Source organism: Pan paniscus, chromosome 3 (assembly GCF_029289425.2).
Source record: "Pan paniscus chromosome 3, NHGRI_mPanPan1-v2.0_pri, whole genome shotgun sequence".
Classification (NCBI taxonomy): domain Eukaryota; kingdom Metazoa; phylum Chordata; class Mammalia; order Primates; family Hominidae; genus Pan; species Pan paniscus.
The window spans coordinates 55800654-55821956 of record NC_073252.2 but is presented as its reverse complement, the minus strand read 5'-3'; the positions used below and the strand labels follow the sequence as shown (position 1 = coordinate 55821956).

Below are 21303 nucleotides of genomic sequence, written 5' to 3'. Positions count from 1 at the left end.
ATGAGATACCATCTCACGCCAGTTAGAATGGCGATCGTTAAAAAGTCAGGAAACAACAGATGCTGGAGAGGATGTGGAGAAATAGGAACACGTTTACATTGTTGGTGGGAGTGTAAACTAGTTCAACCATTGTGGAAGACAGTATGGTGGTTCCTCAAGGATCTAGAACTAGAAATACCATTTGACCCAGCGATCCCATTACTGGGTATATACCCAAAGGCTTATAAATCATGCTACTATAAAGACACACGCACATGTATGTTCATTGTGGCAGTATTCACAATAGCAAAAACTTGGAACCAACCCCAATGTCCATCAGTGATAGACTGGATTAAGAAAATGTGGCACATATACACCATGGAATACTATGCAGCCATAGAAAAGGATGAGTTCATGTCCTTTGCAAGGACATGGATGCAGCTGGAAACCGTCATTCTGAGCAAACTATCACAAGGACAGAAAACCAAACACTGCATGTTCTCACTCATAGGTGGGAACTGAACAATGAGAACACTTGGACACAGGGTGGGGAACATCACACCCCCAGGCCTGTCGTGGTTTGGGGGGGCAGAGGGAGAGATAGCATTAGGAGATATACCTAATATAAATGACGAGTTAATGGGTGCAGCAAACCAACATGGCCCATGTATACCTTTGTAACAAACCTGCATATTGTGCACATGTACCCTAGAAGTTAAACTATAATTAAAAAAAAAAAAAAGGCTTCTGGATCTGTCTTTTACTGAAGCACATTTCCCCCACATTTATTTTTGTTTAATTCATAATTGCTCATTTTAAAAATGACTTACCTCTGTTACAAAATGTGAGAATTAACGAGTACTGTGCAGAAGTGTGGGCTTTATGATTGTGGTTGGAACAAATTCAAATAACTCATAGTTTTTCTCTGAGTGTGCAGATTGCAGGCAATTCACTTAGAATTTTATTAATATGTGCCTTTCAGATGAAGATAATAATCAATATAAGAATCAGATATTACATTGTAAAAAGGGGCAAGTGCATTGCAGTAATGTTTTTGTTGAGTTTCTATTATGTGTTTCATAATTCCTGCTTATATTTATTTTAACAAAAATCAGAAAGATTCCTTGTCTCTGTAAAATACACAGACACATACACTCCCAAATCCACATTACCATATACATCCTTCCCGGGGTAGTTGGTCAGGATATACTTAAAAATAATGTGGTGCACCATATCAAAAGGAGTGAGAATCCCTCCATGTGTACTAAGAGTAACATACATTCTTGTAGGTCACTAAGATACCACCCCCAAATTTACTTCTCTTGAATAAAAAAACATTTGAAGGGGTTCCCCCTCCTCTACTTAATGATAAGTTTTATGACGTTATAGTGGAAGCTCTGCAAAGGGTTTTGGGCAGTTTGGAAAGAACTCGGGAAATGGCGTTAGTTTTACTGCAGCCTAGCTACAGAATTAGATAGTAAACATAAGTACATTTCTGCAAATACAAATAAATATTTTTAAAAACTTTTTTGGGAGACAAGCTTGTTAACTAACATTATCTCGGTTCCCAAAATACTACCTTTAGAAATTTATCCTAAAGAATCATATTGAGGCGTACAGAGATAACATACAAAGGTATCTGTTATAAATTTATTTATGATAGCAAAAAGTGGAAACACTCTAAACATTCAACAATGTTGGAACATTTAATGGATGATGGATGATGGTGTATATCTATAGGAATTCTATAGATGCAATGAAATTATATTTTAAAAAACATTTGTATTCGATTATATTCATTACAGAAAGAGATATGACCACACACAGTCATGCATACACACTCACAAACAGAAAACAAAGATAGAATTAAAAAATACAACTTGAGACGTTATCTCTGGTAGATAAATATATATTCCTTTTTATCATTTTCTGAATTCTCTAAGTGAATTTTCTAAAATGTATTGATTTCATATTATAAAGCAAAATAAAGAATATTTAGATGACCCATTTCCAATCACTGGCAAGATCCTGCCTGCTGTCATGTTGTTTTCTGCAGCTGTTACTTTTTAATATAGAGGAGCATGGAAACAATGTAGTAAACTGAAATTGCTTGTCTCCTGCAAACTACCAAACACCTTTAATTATTTGGCTTTTCTTGTGACAAAGTAATGTGAATTAAATGGATAAATCATGTAGTATGTGAATTATTCCTCAATAAAGCTTTTTAAAAAAGACAGGGGAGACTGGAAGCCCTAGGGATACTAAAATAGAGGATAATTTCGGCTTTCAAATTCATTTCCATATATGTAGTAGAAAGAAGTCATCTAGTTCTTAATTAGCGCCAAGAGGAAGGAGTGGGGCAAGAATATGAGGGAAAGAGATAGAAAAGAAACCCCTCTACCTGCTCTCAATTGAGTTCCTTATTTTACCATTATCAAATGATTTTTTCTATTCTGTCTTGAACATTCCTTATTGCTGAGCTCTTTCCTCAAGCCCGTAGAATTATCCAGATGACATTAATAACTTGTTCTATAATATTATGGTCTGCCAAAGATAAATCTATATTTTAACTGAAGCATGTTTTGTAATAAATAGGTGCAGATCCATTTTTCCCCAATATCATTATTTAATTTTTAATTTTTTGTTTTATTTATAGGGTCTCTCTCTATTTCCCATGCTGGAGTTCAGTGGCGCAATCATGGCTCACTGTAGCCTTGACCTCCTGGGCCCAAGTGATCCTCCCACCTCAGCCTCCTAAGTAGCTGGGACTACAAGGTGCACACCACCATGCCTAGCTAATTTTTGTATTTTTTGTAGAGAGATTTCACCATTTTGCCCAGGACCTCTCCAACTCCTGAACTCAAGTGATCCACCTGCCTCAGCTTCCCAAAGTGCTGAGATTACAGGCATGAGCCACCACACCCGGCACTATATAAGTATTTTAGACCTTAGAAAAACCTATCTAGTTTTAAATTTGTCTTAATTTTCTTGACATTGCTAAAAAAAGAAGCATGTATATCCATTCATGCAATATTCCTCAGCAGTGAAAAGGAATGAACTATTGATACAGCAACCTGAATGAATTTCCAGCAAATTATGAAGTAAAAAAGGCAATCTCACATGTTCTTTGTTCAATCACAGAATATATGATTCCATTTATATAGCATTCTTGAAAGTGACAAAATTAGCGGTTTCTGGGAGTTAAGGACAGGATGATGTGGGAGGGAACTGGGTGTGGCTGTAATAAGGCAACATGAGGGACCCTTTTGATAATGGAAATGTTCTATATCTTAACTGTATCAATGTCAATATCCTGGGTATAATATTGTCCTGTAGTTTGGCAAGATATTATCATTGTATAGTATCTTGTATTATTTCTTACAATGGATGTGAATCTATAATTATCAAAAAATGACAATTTAATTAAAGCATATAGTAAATAAGTAAAATAATAAAAACAGACTACAAAAATGGTCAAAAAAGCATGTATAGGGACATTTAAACTTTTCTGTATGATTAAATAATTAAAATATTCTCATATTTCTGAGTATCATGGTACATTATTTTTAAAAACTTAGTGGTTGGTAGCAAACAGATTTTAATGTAATCTTTCAATATAGAGTTTTAGTATAGGCTTATCATTTCTTTATTTAAATATCAGTGTTTACAATGTTTATTATAATAACTAATATTTTTTGAGCATTTCTGAAACATCATCTTATTTAAATCTTCCAACATTCTTATGAGGTCAGTAAGGTTATTATTTCTATATTATAGATGCAAAAAGTTGAGGCTTAAAGTGAATTGATTTGCTTATGATCATACAATAAACTAGCTGAATTAGGATTGGAAACCAAGTCTGTCTTACTCTAAAGCTCCTGATATTGATTCTTTATTCTGTTTTTGGCTATGGCTGCCACGATTTTGGACAGTGGGATGTGCTTTTAATTTTTCTTGTTTATTTGCTTTATATCAAGTGTAAGTGTTAACATATTTGAAAGAGTGGGCATCAGCCTTAGATAGCTGTTGCTCAGGAATTTATAGTTATGTTGGTCACATGTCTCTTTTCCTTGGCAGTACTTTTTGATAGAACTGAAAGGGCATATTTAAAGAAAACAAAAAACCAACATGTGTTTAAATTTACAAAAAGTTTGCAAAGTTCTAACTACAATTCTATAACTCTCTCCTAATGTATAACATTTCACATTCATATTTTTAAATGGAGCTTATAGTCTACTCTAATAGACACTAATCAAATGACAACATACAAATGTAACAGCAAAATTTGAAAACTGATGAGAGAGAGAGGTGCAGGATGCTATAGGTACCTATAGAAGGGGACTTGGTCAAGTGTTAGGATTGCTGTGGCACAGAAGGCCTCCCAAAGGATGTGGCCTCTCAGCTGCCATATGCTTTTTAAGGGTTTATGATTAGTAGCCAAGAAAGACTTTTGTAGTTTTCTTTTACCTGTTTTAACTATGCATAAATCGGATATATTTTTATCACAGCGCATTTCAGTTATGCCAGTCATCTTCCAGATAGTATGTTTCAAGCTCCCTGAGTACAGGAACTCTGCAGGTTATCTTTGTACTCCCAAATGTGAGGATACTGTCTCATCACATTCCTATTTGGCTAAATGGGATGGGATTGTTATGGTAGCATAAAAACTCTGCCATGAAGACCTTTGACCTATTTGAGGCAAAGTCTTGAAGCTTTCTTAAATCCACATTTCTGGACTTTGCTGATTTTTAAAAACAAATATTTGGTTTATTTTGATATTTTGTTGTTTTATTTGTTTGATTTTAATAAACTTTTTTTAATTTAAAAAATTATTCCTTTGATTTACAAGATTCCACCTCAGACCTGTTCAGAGTTTCTTTCTCTGCATGTTTTTCATGTTGCTAAATGAATATGAATATGTTGTTTTATTTTTTGTTTGGTCCTTACATCACAAGTATATCATAAGCACCTATAAATTCTCCCAAAACAAAGCTTGTAGGCAAGGTAACAGAGCCACGCATTAAATCCCTAGGAGTAAAGACAGCATTTTTATTCTCTCAAAGCACCCGTTCTTTCTTGACTTTGGCTTGTACACAGACCTCACCTATTATAGTGGGCTCTGTGAAATTTGGCCCAAAACACTGTTGTTTTTATGCTTTGTGGAGGATCAAAATTATAAATAACACTGCTCAATCTGTTGGTAGGTGTGACAGAACAATCTCTTGTTACTATTTGTTCCTACTGTTGTTATGTGATTATCATATGTTTAAGGTTGGGCCTGTGGGAGAAAATGCCACTCCCTGTTTGTTGGGGGTGGGTTCTCAAATGACGAGTGAAGTCATTTGTTACATTCATGACCACAATCTTTCCAGTCTTCCGATCAGAAAGATAGATGAGTGGGTAGTCTTTGCTTGGTGGTAGAGATAGAACCATCTATTTATTTGTTACATTCATCACCACAATCTTTCCAGTCTTCTGGGAAGTGGTATAATCCTCAGATCAGAAAGATAGATGAGTGGGTAGTCTTCACTTGGGGGTAGAGATAGAACCATCTATTGGCTTTGCAGGAAATGGGTCAGAGTGCTGAATCATCTGCTTTTGTCAATGGGAAGGAAGATATAAAAGCAAAGTCTAGTAATAGGTTCCAAAGGCACCCAGGTGAGTTTTAGTGAATTTATACTAGCCCTCTGTACTAAGCCATAGTTTGATTTCAAGCAAAAGCAGTATCCCCACTGTGAGCTTGACAGCTTTCTAATACTTAATGTTTTTTTCTCATGAGATCAATAGTGCTACTAATGAATGTAATTTTTATATTGTATAATGATATGTGGCAATGTGGAATATCCACAAAACTCAATGAAATGCTATTTTCCAAATAAGCAATACATAATGTCATGGAATCCATTCAAAATGCAAGACAGACCAGTGGATTTTAGCATTACAGATTATGGAGTATGAATATTACAGAGTTCATTGAAGTGGCTTCAAATTCTACATTGCAATTAACGTTTAAGAAACTATCACTTGTCAAGTTTTGGTATAGAATCAAAGAAAGATATCCACAATTATCATAAAAGGCTAGTAAAACACTCCTGCCTTTTCCAACTACATATGCATATGAAGCTGAATACAGAAGAAGATTTAAGAATCTAGCTGTTGGCCGGGTGCAGTGGCTCGCGCCTATAATCCCAGCACTTTGGGAGGCTGAGGCGGGCTGATCACAAGGTCAAGAGCTCGAGACCATCCTGCCTAACACAGTGAAACCCCGTCTCTACTAAAAATACAAAAAAATTAGCCAGGCGTCGTGGCGGGCGCCTGTAGTCCCAGCTACTCTGGAGGCTGAGGCAGGAGAATGGCATGAACCCGGGAGGCAGAGCTTGCAGTGAGCTGAGATCGCACCACTGCACTTTAGCCCGGGCAACTGAGCGAGACTCAGTCTCAAAAAAAAAAAAAAAAAAAAAGAATCCAGCTGTCTTTCTGTTAGGTTGGACCTTAAAGATTTTCAAAATTGTAAGAAAGTGCCTTTTCTTCTTATTTTTTAAAAATTTTGGAATATATAGTTAGTTGAAATATTTATTTTAACATGTAATAGACATATTGTTTTTCAAAATAAATATTTAACTCATCAATTTTAATTGCTTATATAATATCATTAAATATAAGTCATTAAGTATATGTTAATATCATTAGATATAATTATTGGATTTTCAATAATTTTTTTTATTATACTTTAAGTTTTAGGGTACATATTCACAATGTGCAGGTTAGTTACATATGTATACATGTGCCATGCTGGTGTGCTGCACCCATTAACTCCTCATTTAGCATTAGGTATATCTCCTAATGCTATCCCTCCCTCCTCCCCCTACCCCACAACAGTCCCCAGAGTGTGATGTTCCCCTTCCTGTGTCCATGTGTTCTCATTGTTCAGTTCCCATCTATGAGTGAGAACACGCAGTGTTTGGTTTTTTGTCCTTGTGATAGTTTACCGAGAATGATGATTTCCAGTTTCATCCATGTCTGTACAAAGGACATGAACTCATCATTTTTTATGGCTACATAGTATTCCATGGTGTGTATATGTGCCACATTTTCTTAATCCAGTCTATCATTGTTGGACATTTGGGTTGGTTCCAAGTCTTTGCTATTGTGAATAATGCCGCAATAAACATACGTGTGCATGCGTCTTTATAGCAGCATGATTTATAGTCCTTTGGGTATATACCCAGTAATGGGATGGCTGGGTCAAATGGTATTTCTAGTTCTAGATCCCTGAGGAATCGCCACACTGACTTCCACAATGGTTGAACTAGTTTACAGTCCCACCAACAGTGTAAAAGTGTTCCTATTTCTCCACATCCTCTCCAGCACCTGTTGTTTCCTGACTTTTTAATGATTGCCATTCTAACTGGTGTGAGATGGTATCTCATTGTGGTTTTGATTTGCATTTCTCTGATGGCCAGTGATGATGAGCATTTTTTCATGTGTCTTTTGGCTGCATAAATGTCTTCTTTTGAGAAGTGTCTGTTCATGTCCTTTGCCCATTTTTTGATGGGGTTGTTTGTTTTTTTCTTGTAAATTTGTTTGAGTTCATTGTAGATTCTGGATATTGGCACTTTGTCAGATGAGTAGGTTGCGAAAATTTTCTCCCATTCTGTAGGTTGCCTGTTCACTCTGATGGTAGTTTCTTTTGCTGTGCAGAAGCTCTTTAGTTTAATTAGATCCAATTTGTCAATTTTAGCTTTTGTTGCCAATGCTTTTGGTGTTTTAGACATGAAGTCCTTGCCCATGCCTATGTCCTGAATGGTAATGCCTAGGTTTTCTTCTAAGGTTTTTACAGTTTTAGGTCTAATATTTAAGTCTTTAATCCATCTCGAATTAATATTTGTATAAGGTGCAAGGAAGGGATCCAGTTTCAGCTTTCTACATATGGCTAGCCAGTTTTCCCAGCACCATTTATTAAATAGGGAATCCTTTCCCCATTGCTTGTTTTTCTCAGGTTTGTCAAAGATCAGATAGGTGTAGATATGCGGCATTATTTCTGAGGGCTCTGCTCTGTTCCATTGATCTATATCTCTGTTTTGGTACCAGTACGATGCTGTTTTGGTTACTGTAGCCTTGTAGTATAGTTTGAAGTCAGGTAGCATGATGTCTCCAGCTTTGTTCTTTTGGCTTAGGATTGACTTGGCGATGCGGGCTCTTTTTTGGTTCCATATGAACTTTAAAGTAGTTTTTTCCAATTCTGTGAAGAAAGTCATTGGTAGCTTGATGGGGATGGCATTGAATCTATAAATTACCTTGGGCAGTATGGCCATTTTCACGATATTGATTCTTCCTACCCATGAGCATGGAATGTTCTTCCATTTGTTTGTATCCTCTTTCATTTCATTGAGCAGTGGTTTGTAGTTCTCCTTGAAGGGGTCCTTCATGTCCCTTGTAAGTTGGATTCCTAGGTATTTTATTCTCTTTGAAGCAATTGTGAATGAGAGTTCACTCATGATTTGGCTCTCTGTTTGTCTGTTATTGGTTTATAAGAATGCTTGTGATTTTTGTACATTGATTTTGTATCCTGAGACTTTGCTGAAGTTGCTTATCAGCTGAAGGAGATTTTGGGCTGAGACAATGGGGTTTTCTAGACATACAATCATGTCATCTGCAAACAGGGACAATTTGACTTCCTCTTTTCCTAATTGAATGCCCTTTATTTCCTTCTCCTACCTAATTTCCCTGGCCAGAACTTCCAACACTATGTTGAATAGGAGTGGTGAGAGAGGGTATCCCTGTCTTGTGCCAGTTTTCAAAGGGAATGCTTCCAGGTTTTGCCCATTCAGTATGATATTGGCTGTGGGTTTGTCATAGATAGCGCTTATTATTTTGAGATACGTCCCATCAATACCTAATTTATTGAGAGTTTTTAGCATGAAGGGATGTTGAATTTTGTCAAAGGTCTTTTCTTCATCTATTGAGATAATCATGTGGTTTTTGTCTTTGGTTCTGTTTATATGCTGGATTACATTTATTGATTTGCGTATATTGAACCAGCCTTGCATCCCAGGGATGAAGCCCACTTGATCATGGTGGATAAGCTTTTTGATGTGCTGCTGGATTCGGTTTGCCAGTATTTTATTGAGGATTTTTGCATCAATGTTCATCAAGGATATTGGTCTAAAATTCTCTTTTTTGGTTGTGTCTCTGCCCAGCTTTGGTGTCAGGATGATGCTGGCCTCATAAAATGAGTTAGGGAGGATTCCCTCTTTTTCTATTGATTGGAATAGTTTCAGAAGGAATGGTACCAGTTCCTCCTTGTACCTCTGGTAGAATTTGGCTGTGAATCCATCTGGTCCTGGACTCTTTTTGGTTGGTAAGCTATTGATTATTGCCACAATTTCAGATCCTGTTACTGGTCTATTCAGAGATTCAACTTCTTCCTGGTTTAGTCTTGGGAGAGTGTATGTGTCGAGGAATTTATGCATTTCTTCTAGATTTTCTAGTTTATTTGCATAGAGGTGTTTGTAGTATTCTCTGATCGTAGTTTGTATTTCTGTGCGATCAGTGGTGATATCCCCTTTATCATTTTTTATTGCGTCTATTTGATTCTTCTCTCTTTTATTCTTTATTAGTCTTGCTAGCAGTCTGTCAATTTTGTTGATCCTTTCAAAAAACCAGCTCCCAGATTCATTAATTTTTTGAAGGGTTTTTTGTGTCTCTATTTCCTTCAGTTCTGCTCTGATTTTAGTTATTTCTTGCCTTCTGCTAGCTTTTGAATGTGTTTGCTCTTGCTTTTCTAGTTCTTTTAATTGTGATGTTAGGGTGTCAATTTTGGATCTTTCCTGCTTTCTCTTGTGGGCATTTAGTGCTATAAATTTCCCTCTACACACTGCTTTGAATGTGTCCCAGGATTCTGGTATGTTGTGTCTTTGTTCTCATTGGTTTCAAAGAACATCTTTATTTCTGCCTTCATTTCGTTATGTACCCAGTAGTCATTCAGGAGCAGGTTGTTCAGTTTCCATGTAGTTGAGTGGTTTTGAGTGAGTTTCTTAATCCTGAGTTCTAGTTTGATTGCACTGTGGTCTGAGAGACAGTTTGTTATAATTTCTCTTCTTTTACATTTGCTGAGGAGAGCTTTACTTCCAAGTATGTGGTCAATTTTGGAATAGGTGTGGTGTGGTGCTGAAAAAAATGTATGTTCTGTTGATTTGGGGTGGAGAGTTCTGTAGATGTATATTAGGTCTGCTTGGTGCAGAGCTGAGTTCAATTCCTGGGTATCCTTGTTGACTTTCTGTCTTGTTGATCTGTCTAATGTAGACAGTGGGGTGTTAAAGTCTCCCATTATTATTGTGTGGGAGTCTAAGTCTCTTTGTAGGTCACTCAGGACTTGCTTTATGAATCTGGGTGCTCCTGTATTGGGTGCATATATATTTAAGATAGTTAGCTCTTCTTGTTGAATTGATCCCTTTCCCATTATGTAATGGCCTTCTTTGTCTCTTTTGATCTTTGTTGGTTTAAAGTCTGTTTTATCAGAGACTAGGATTGCAACCCCTGACTTTTTTAGTTTTCCATTTGCTTGGTAGATCTTTCTCCATCCTTTTATTTTGAGCCTATGTGTGTCTCTGCACATGAAATGGGTTTCCTGAATACAGCACACTGATGGGTCTTGACTCTTTATCCAATTACCAGTCTGTGTCTTTTAGTTGGAGCATTTAGTCCATTTACATTTAAAGTTAATATTGTTATGTGTGAATTTGATCCTGTCATTATGATGTTAGCTGGTTATTTTGCTCGTTAGTTGATGCAGTTTCTTCCTAATCTCGATGGTCTTTACATTTTGGCATGATTTTGCAGCAGTTGGTACCTGTTGTGCCTTTCCATGTTTAGTGCTTCCTTCAGGAGCTCTTTTAGGGCAGGCCTGGTGGTGACAAAATCTCTCAGCACTTGCTTGTCTATAAAGTATTTTATTTCTCCTTCACTTATGAAGCTTAGTTTGACTGGATATGAAATTCTGGGTTGAAAATTCTTTTCTTTAAGAATGTTGAATATTGGCCCCCACTCTCTTCTGGCTTGTAGAGTTTCTGCTGAGAGATCCACTGTTAGTCTGATGGGCTTCCCTTTGTGGGTAACCCGACCTTTCTCTCTGGCTGCCCTTAACATTTTTCCTTCATTTCAACTTTGGTGAATCTGACAATTATGTGTCTTGGAGTTGCTCTTCTTGAGGAGTATCTTTGCAGCGTTCTGTGTATTTCCTGAATCTGAATGTTGGCCTGCCTTGCTAGATTGGGGAAGTTCTCCTGGATAATATCCTGCAGAGTGTTTTCCAACTTGGTTCCATTCTCCCCGTCACTTTCAGGTACACCAATCAGATGCAGATTTGGTCTTTTCACATAGTCCCATATTTCTTGGAGGCTTTGTTCATTTCTTTGTATTCTTTTTTCTCTAAACTTCCCTTCTCGCTTCGGATTTTCAATAATTTTTAAGAACATAAAGGAGTTCTGAAACAAAAAAGTTTGAAAATCACTAACTTGCATAATCACACTCTCTAATTTAATTCATGTCTCTGTTTAAATGGTATATGTGTAGAGAGGCCTATTTAAAAATAGCAGTCTTTTTTTTCTAACACTTATCATTACCCAACATTTTATTATGTATCTATTTATTTGTATGGTTACTGGCCATCTTCCCTATGAAAATGTAGACTCCATTAGGGAAGGAATTTTTGGCTGCCTTGTTCATGGTTTTATCCCTCACACCTACTATACCACCTAGCACATAGTAGCTATTCAGCAAATTTCTATTGAAATATTGGAAATATTTTTCTATCTTGATATTGTTCTACTATTTCCTGGATAGTGCTAAAACTTTAAAGGTTCTGCGTGCAGTTCCTCTTAATTATGCCTTGCATCTTTGCTAATGATATTTTTGAGAGCTTCTAATAGGTTGTTATACTCCCTAGCAAATCCAGTCAGTTATTACATGGTGTTCTCTTCTCTTGCTTCAACCCCTTCATAACTATTTCCCTACAACACACATCTGTATGTGTGTGTTAAGATGAGGTTCTATTATTCTTGCCAAGAACAGCTGCCCAGCAGACACAGTCTCCCAACTGCGCACTCCATTTTAGATATGCTGAAGCCCTTTAAGTGGAGCTGCCTGGAGTTCTGTGGCAAAATGGGAAAAATGCCTCTCCCTTATGTTATTCCCTCTCAGAGTTGCACCAGCATATTACAGAATTTTAGGGAAATATCCCTTGTATTTTTTATTTATGGCTTCTCCTTCTCCACAACTTCAGATTGACTCCCTAGGAGCCCGGAATAGAGTCCAATCTGAGTGATGAACTCTAAGATCTAAGATGAACTCAGACTCATCTCTCCTCTAACAATAAATAGTATGCTGGGTTAAGCCTATCATGTGGATTTCTGTCATGTTCATTTCTCCAAAATCATTAGATACATTCAGTCATGGTTTTTTACAAGAATTCAGTGTAATGCAAAACTTGTGGTTCTTGACATTTTCAATGGATAAACCAAGTCTCTTGTAAATAGAGGATGTACCTGAACTGTAATGTGGTCATTTGCACATGAATCAGCCTTTCTCTTCTCCTAAGTACATGATGAGAATGAAATGTTTTCTATCATTTGGTGGTTGTGATTGTACTCCAGCTTCATCACCAACCATTGTCTTCAACATACATCCTATACTCTAATTATCCCAAACTCTTTTTAGCTTCCTAAATCTTTCCAATTTTATTGGAAATCCCTGCTTTTTTGTGTAGTCAGATTCTTCTGTTCAGAGTAGTTTTTTCACCTCATTCACCTGATGTACTTATAGCTCTCAACAATCAGCTCATGCCCTCACTTCCACAAATATGCCTGAAAAACATGCCCTCACTGCCACAAGCCAGGCTAGGTATCCCCCTCCCTAAACCCTATTGTGCTTGATTTCCTTCACACCCTGGGCATTCCTATATCATAGTGCCATATTCTATTATAGCTATCTGACTCTCTTTTGTGACAATGCGCTCCTAAACAGACCATGTAATTTTCTCAATTTCTGAATTTCCAGTAGCAAACAAAACTATTTTTAAAATTAATCAGCATACTTGTTCTAGAAAACAAGAAAGAGAGGTCTCTGTAGACTAGAATAAGGATGTCACCTTAATAAAAAGCAGTGGGGAACAAATGAGTTCAGAACACCCTGAAGCTGTGAAGCTAGTCCACAGGCAAGGTGGGTGATGGGACCCAGGTGAATGCTTGGAAAAAACATTCTTTATGCCCACACAAGTTGGGCATATAGCTGAGAGCCCTGTCTGCACAACTTGTATGGTGCTGGGTGCTGGGAAAGATGCCACCTCTTTCTCTACTCTTGGCTACTTGGAATAGCAGCACCTTCTGCCATATAGCTTGCAGCTCCTGCAGCAAATTTTGTACAGTTATGGGAGTCTAAAGCTAAGCAAGAACAAGTCTAGAAATGAATCTTTGAAGACTGGCAGCCGTGACTGCAAGGCCTGTTCTGTACCAGACTATTATTGGAGCCTTGGCTAAGGCCACTGCAAACTTACGGCAAGAGACCAGGATCCTGTAGGATGAGATATCTCGGGAGTCATAACAACATAGGCACTTAACAAAGACAAGGACAAACAACAGACTTGACAAACAGAAAACCTGAGGGTGAGGAAAATAGGCATACAAGTGCAAACAAAATGGATTTTAAGTATTTTTATGGCATTATGAAGATAAAAAAGGGATTATAGCAATGAGAGAATAACAGTTTATAAAACAAGAATATGGGGTTATATAAAATTGATAATTATGAAAATGAATTAATTAGAAATATTTAAAATGAAAAATATAGTTATTGAAGTTAAAAAATAAAACTTTAACACTAAATAGCAATATGAACACAACAGAAAATAAATCTTCTGGAGTAATAAACTGAACTCATCCCAGAATTCAGCACAGAGAAATAAGTATCTAGAAAACATGGCTTGTGATATGGAACATAAGAAATTCTGACTTAAGAGTTTCAGAAGGTGATACTAGAGATTATTAAGATGAATATAGACATAACATTTTAAGGGAAATCACTGATAACTTCACAAAGCTAAAAGATGTGAGTCTTGAGTTTAAAAAATTTACCTATTTCTGAGAAATATTAAAATAATTATTTTTAGATACATATCTTAAAATTTCAGAACATTAACAATCCTAGAATTTATAAGGGGTAAGGAGAATAACTACAAATAAACTAAGATCTAAGTGATACCTAATTACTTACTTATTGATGGTTTTAGATGTTAGAAGATGATAGAGTAATAGTTTCAAATTTTTGAGGAAAAAAAATTAATTTAGAATTTTACACCCAGCTAAACTGTCACTCAGTAGAATGGTGCAATGAAGAAATTTCCAGCTATATAAGGAACCAGAAATCTGATTTCCTTTACAATGATTCTAGTAAGCAGTAGTAGAAGAGAAGATGCAAAAGTGAGCCACTCCCCCACCAAAATATATATGTTCATCTGAGTGCTGACTTGTAAAATAACATTAATAATTATATTTGGGGTGACATCTGCAAGATTGCAAGATAGGAGTTTCTAGCACTTGCTTCCTCACAGAAACATGAATTTGAACAAACATCCATTGCAAGAAAATATCTTTATAAGAGCTAAGGAATGTGGGTAAGATGTTATAGCACATCAGTGGAACATACAAATAAGAAAAGACAAATTAGAGAGTATAGGAAGGACATTTTTACATTTCCCACATCACACCTTCCTCAAGCCTCCTGCTCTATGGAAGAAGGAGAGTGAAGTGAACCCTCAACTTCGCTGCAAATCGCAGCACCAACCTCACCCCAGTGAATCCCAAAGCTAGGCCACCTCCCACAAGCATCAGGCTTCAGGCCACCACCATGGCCCCAGGCTCCAGGCAAGCACCAGAGGACCATAACCCAGGCTTGTTCATGCTGATACAGGTTTCATGCCCACCGCAGAACCAGGCTAGCTCCTGTCGACCTAGGCTTCAAACTACCCCATGGCTCTGGGCTGGAGGCCAGCACCAGAAGACCAGGACCCAGGCCTGCCCATGCAGACTCAGGCCCCAGGTCTACCTCACCACCAGGCTGGCTCCATGGACCCAAGCCCCTTGCTTACCTCTATATATCCAGACTCTAGGCCTGTCCCCATAGTGACAGGCACCAGATCTGCCTTGTGAACCCAAACACCAAGACTTCCTCAGTGGACCCCAGTACCAGGACAGGGTCCATGGACTCAGGATGAGGTCCATGCCTTCAGATCCAGGCACCAGGACTGCCTTACGGAAAACCAATAAATGCATTTGGGGACGTCTAGAAGAAACAGAGAACAAAATGTGGGCAGAAAGCTTATTTAAAGAAATATTAACAGACAACTTCTAAAATCTGCAGAGGGAAATGAATATCAAGATCCATGAATCCCAAAGAGCCCCAAATAAGTTAAACATAAATATTGGCTGAAAAATTTTCAAATCTGCAGAGGGAAATGGGCATTCAGCTTCATGAAGCCCTAAAAAACTCCAAATAGATTGAACCAAAAGAGTTATATACCAAAACGCATTAAAATAAAAATTTCAAATGTCAAATGCAAAAAAGAAAATCTTGAAAGCCACAAAAGAAAAGTGAATCATCTTAAACAAGAGAACCCGCATAAGATTTCTCAGCAGTGGATTTCTCAGCAAACCTTGAAGGCCAAGAGAGTGTCATGGTATATTCAAAGTGCTAAATAAAAACAAACAAACAGAACTATCAACTAAGTATAATATATCATCAAAACTGTCCTTAAACAATAAAAGAAAGAAAAAACTCCCCCACCTCCAAAAAAAAAAATGCTGAGGGAGTTTATCACCACTGGACATGCCTTAAAAGAAATGCTAAATTGAGTTCTTCGAGTTGAAATGAAAGTATACTAAGAACATAAAAACAGGTATAAAACTCATTGTAAAGGTAAGAATATAGTCAAGTTCAACATACTCTAATACTCTAACAGTGGTGTGTAAATCACTTTTAACTTTAGTATGAAGATTAAAAGAGAACGGTATAAAAAAAGTAAAAGTAATTATACCTACAAGAATTAGTTATTTGGCTGGGTGCAGTGGCTCCTGCCTGTAATCCTAGCACTTTGGGAGGCCGAGGCGGGCAGATCACCTGAGGGCAGGAGTTCGAGACCAGCCTGGCCAATGTGGTAAAACCCCATCTCTATTAAGAATACAAAAATTAGCCAAGCATGGTGGCAGGTGCCTGTAATCCCAGCTACTCGGGAGGCTGAGGCAGGAGAATCGCTTGAACCAGGGAGGCGGAGGTTGCAGTGAGCTGAGATCATGTCATTGCGCTCTACCCTAGGCAAAAAGAGCGAGACTCCATCTCCAAAAAAAAAAAAAAAAAAAAGAATTAGTTAATGGGTATACAGTATAAAAAAATGTAAATTGTGACATCAGTAACATAATTTGTGGGGGAAGGAGAAGTTAAAGTGTAGAGGTTTTGTATACAGCTAAAGTTAAGCTGTTATCAGCTTGAATACAGTTGTTAACTCTAAGATATTTTATGTGAGCTTCATGGTAACCACAAAGAAAAAAACATGTAGTAAGTAGATATATAAAAGTTAAAGGAATCAAAGCATAATACTACAAATATCATTAGTCACAGAGGAAAATGGAGAAAGAAGAAAGGAACTAGAAAACAGTAAGAAAATATTTTTTTAAATAGTAAGTTCTTTTATCAATAATTTTAACTTTTAGATTCAGGGGATACATGTCCAGGTTTTTTACAAGGGTATATTGTATGCTGCTGAGGTTTGGGGTATGAAATGATTCCATTGGTCAGCTAGTGAGCATAGTACCAATAGTTATTTTTTCAGGCCTTGTTTCCCCCTTCTCTTCCACTTCTAGTAGTCTCCAGTGTCTACTGTTGCCATCTTTATGTTCATGATTACCTAATGTTTAGCTCCCCCTTTTATTAATAAATAAGAACATGTGGTATTTGCTTTCCTGTTCTTGAGTTAATTCGCTTAAGATAATGGCCTAAAGCTCTATCCATGTTGCTGCAAAGGACATAGTTTCATCCTTTTTTTGTGGCTGTGTACCATTCCATGGTGTATATGTAGTATGTTTTCTTTATCCAGTCCATTCTCTATGGACATCTAGGTTGATTCTATGTCTGCTACTATAAAGAGTGCTGCAGTGGACATATGAGTGTATGTCTTTTTACTAGAATGATTTGTTTCCTTTTGGATAATACCCAGTAATGGGACTGCTGGGTCAAATTGTAGTTCTGTTTCTGTTTTAAGTTATTTGAGAAATCTCCAAGCTGCTTTCCACAGTGGCTAAACTAATTTACATTCCCACCAACAGTATATAAGTATTCTTTTTTCCCCCAGCCTCACCAGCATCTGTTGTCTTGATTTTTTCATAATAGCCATTCTGTCTGGTATAAGATGGTATCTCTTTCCTCTCTTAGCCTCCTGAGTAGCTGGGACTACAGGCGCATGCCACCACACCCAGCTATTTTTATATATTTTTAATAGAGATGGGGTTTCATCATGTTGGCCAGGCTGGTCTTGAACTCCTGACCTCAAGTGATCTGCCTGTCTCGGTACCTCCCAAAGGGCTGGGATTACAGGTGTGAGCCACCATGCCCAGCCTCAATGTTTATTTTTGTTGCAATTGCTTTTGAGGACTTAGTCATAAATTCCTTCCCAAGGCTGATGTTCAGAATGGTGTTTCCTAGATTTTCTTCTACGATTTTTATAGTTTGAGGCCTTATATTTAAATCTTCAATCCATCTTGAGTTAATTTTGAATATGGCAAAAGGTAGCCAATTTCATCCTTCTGCATATGGCTAGCCAGCTATCTCGGCACCATTTATGGAATAGAAAGTCCTTTCCCCATTGCTATTTTTGTCAATGGGGACACCTATAACCATTTGTCATAATCAAATGATTGTCAGTGGGGAAACGTATAACTATTTGCTATAATCAAATAGTTATATGTGTGCAGTTTTATTTCTGGGTTCTCTATTCTGTTCCATTGGTCTCTGTTTTTGTACCAGCATCATGCTCTTTGGGTTACTATGGCTGTATAGGTTGAAGTTGGGTAATGTAGAGTTTGAAATCAGATAATGTGATGCTTCCAGCTTTGTTCTTTTTGCTTAGGATTTATTTGGCTATTTGGGCTCTTTATTGGTTCCACATGGATTTTAGAATTTTTTTTTTCTAATTATGTGAAAAGATGACATTGGTAGTTTCATAGGAATAGCAATGAATCTGTAGATTGTTTTAGGCAGTATGGCCCTTTTAATGATAATGATATTTCCAATCCATGAGCACAGAACTTTTTCCCATTTGTTTGTGTCACCTCTGATTTCTTTCAGCAGTATTTTGTAATTCTCTTTGTAGACCTCTTTCACCTCTTGTTTATATGTATTTCTAGGTATTTTGTATGTGCTTGGCTATTGTAAATGGGATTGCATTCTTGACTTGGTTCTCAGCTTGAATGTAATAGTAAGTTTTTACCTATAAAAATTACTTTAAATATAAATGACTTAATCCAATCAAAAGACATAAGGCGGATGAAAAAATAAAAAAAAAGTTCAACTATATTCTGTCTACAGGTGACTCACTTTATCTTTAAGGACACACAGAGGCTGAAAATGAAGTGACGAAGAAAGATATTTCATGAAAATTGTACCCAAAAGGGAAAAGAACAGACAAAATAGACTTTAAGTCAAAAACTTCAGTTAATTATATCAAGAATTAGGATTCCATTAATTAGAGGATATAACAGTTATAACTATGTGTGTATCAAACTTTAGCAAACCTAAATATGTAATATAAAGCAAATATTAACAGAACTGAATGGAGAAATATACTTTGGGAAAAAGCTTCTGGACTTTGGTTTGGGCATTAGTTTTTGGGATATGACTGCCAAAGCACAGGCAACAAAAGTAAAAATAGACAAATGGGATTTTATCAACTTGAAAAGCTTCTTCACAGCAAAGAAGACACTCAGAATGAGAGATTTTCAAATCACATATCTGATAAGAGGTTAATATCCAAAATATATAAGTAAGTCATACAACTCATTAGCAAAAAGTCCACATACACACACACATACATGATGTGATTTTCTTAGTGAGCGAAAGACTTGACTAGACATTTCTCTAAAAAAGGCATACAAATGGCCATTGGGTATATGAAAAAGCTCGACATTAGTAATCAAGGAAATGCAGATCAAAACTGTAATGAGATATTACCTCACAACTGTTAGGTTGGCTATGCTGGAAAAAAACAAAGGTTACAAATGTTAGCAAGGATGTGGAGAAAAGAAGTCCTTGTTCTGTTAGTTTAAATGTAAATTGGTTAAGCCATCATGGAAAACAGTATGGAGGTTCCTAAAAAAATTAAAAATAGAACTACCATATTAACTAGTAATCACCCTTCTAAGTATGTAGCCTATGGAATTGAAATCAGTATCTTGAAGAGATAACTGCAGTCCTGATAACTTGCAGCATGATTCACAATAGCCAAGATATGGAATCAACTTAGGCATTCATTGATGGATGAATGTATAAAGAAAATATGAGATAGCTAGAAGATAGACACATAACACACACACAGACACACACAAACACACAGTTGATCCTTAAACAACATGGTTTTGAACTGCACAGGTCCATTTATACACAGATTTTTTTTAACCAAATGAAGATTGAAAATACGGTATTCTTGGATGTGAAACCAACAAGGGCTGACTTTATATATATATGAGTTTTTCAGGACTAACTGCAGGACTTGAGTATATGAGGATTTTGGTATATGTAGGGAGTTCTAGAACAAATATCAGATGTATTTCAAGGGATGACTGTATATACACACACATAAAATTTATGGAATCGATACAAAGTTTTTAGAATTTTATTTATAAAGTATGAAACATCTAACATCATATAGATTATAGCAAATTCGATTTAAACATTCATCATTAAAAATGAAATAATTAGTTCTATGGTGACAATATGAACATAAGTATCAGTGCAGAACAATATTTTTTATTAAGTCAGGAAAACTATGGACAGGGAGATACTTCCAGAATGGTGGTGTAACCAGTCTGTGAACCCAGTCCCCAGTAAAAAAAATAAATAAATAACTTGTGAAAAATATTTTAAAATCATTTTAAAACTTTAGAAATTCATCATGGTCATATAGCAAATGCATAAACATTTACTCAAGAAAATCTACTAAATCTCTGTAAGAGAAATGCAAGTCTGTGGCATTTGAGCCATGACCCACTACTTTTTTCCACCTATCCTCTACCAGCACAGTATGACAAAAACTTTATTCCAGGCAGTTGCAGCTAAGAACACAAGGCTCTCTCTCAGATCCCAGTCTGGCATCTCTCCAGAAGGAGCAGGCTGCCAGAACTTTTTATCTCCCCAAGCCTATATTGCAGAAGTTCCTATTTAAACAAAGCAGCTAAATGTAGCGCTCCATTTTCCCACCCAGCACCCACTCATAGGGTAGAAGTTATACATTACATGTTGCAAGTCAATAATGTTGGGTCTAATTCATCCTCATCTCAGCACAGGGTAAAGGTTTTGTTCCAGAAGACAGAAGCTGGGAAGACCAGGGGATACCACCATTCATCCTCACTCCACTCCTCCCCACCACCAGCATGAACTAGTAACAGGATTATCATTCTAGCAGCACTGGGCCACTGCACCTGCCCCTGAGGCACAGATCTGGAGAAATGTCTAAGAGTTTTGCTTTGAAAAACAGGTAGTCTGCAAAAACAGAGAGCCCCATAGTTCTTCCTAAGAGAAGTTTATTTGAAACAGACCATAGGTACATTCAAACCTGAGGACCCTGTCAAAAACAATGACAATTTTGATATAAGATAATTTGCAGGAGACTGGTAGTCCATGAACACAACAAGCTAAACCATAGATCAGCTATATGTTTAACAGAGAGAAGTAGGGAATGAAAAAGCCTAGAAAAACTCTCTTTGGGTTAGAACAAAATACTGGCCTCAAAGATTGCGCTACAAGGAGGCTTGAATATAATTGATTAGACATTGGAGTCATTAATCCCCTAAGGTATTGTTGAAACAGTAGAGCAATCAATTGACAATGGAGCCTAAAATTAGATGTGATACCAGTAGAGGTAGAGTAGCATCTTACAGAGAGACAGGGAAAAGATAAAGCCACCTAGAGGAGTATGATGAGCCTTGGGGAATGGGCACTTATGATCATGCTCCACTACAGCCATTCCCATGCCAAACCCTCTGGGCTCTAGGCAGACTGTAGTTC

At 36.9% G+C, this 21303-nt stretch overlaps 1 protein-coding gene across 7 annotated transcripts in view; it reads left to right on the top strand.

The window, feature by feature from the left end:
• MTHFD2L (methylenetetrahydrofolate dehydrogenase (NADP+ dependent) 2 like) overlaps window positions 1-21303 on the top strand; it is a 146002-nt gene that overhangs the window by 81652 nt on the left and 43047 nt on the right. The window contains exon 7 of one of the 7 annotated variants that reach the window (XM_055111434.2): window positions 2636-3474. The exons of the other annotated variants lie outside the window; for them this stretch is intronic. Within the exon in view, the coding sequence (XP_054967409.1) occupies window positions 2636-2691 (56 nt within the window). The 3' untranslated portion in view covers window positions 2692-3474. Of the gene's footprint in view, window positions 1-2635; window positions 3475-21303 lie in introns of those variants that run through there. 7 annotated transcript variants of the gene reach the window in all.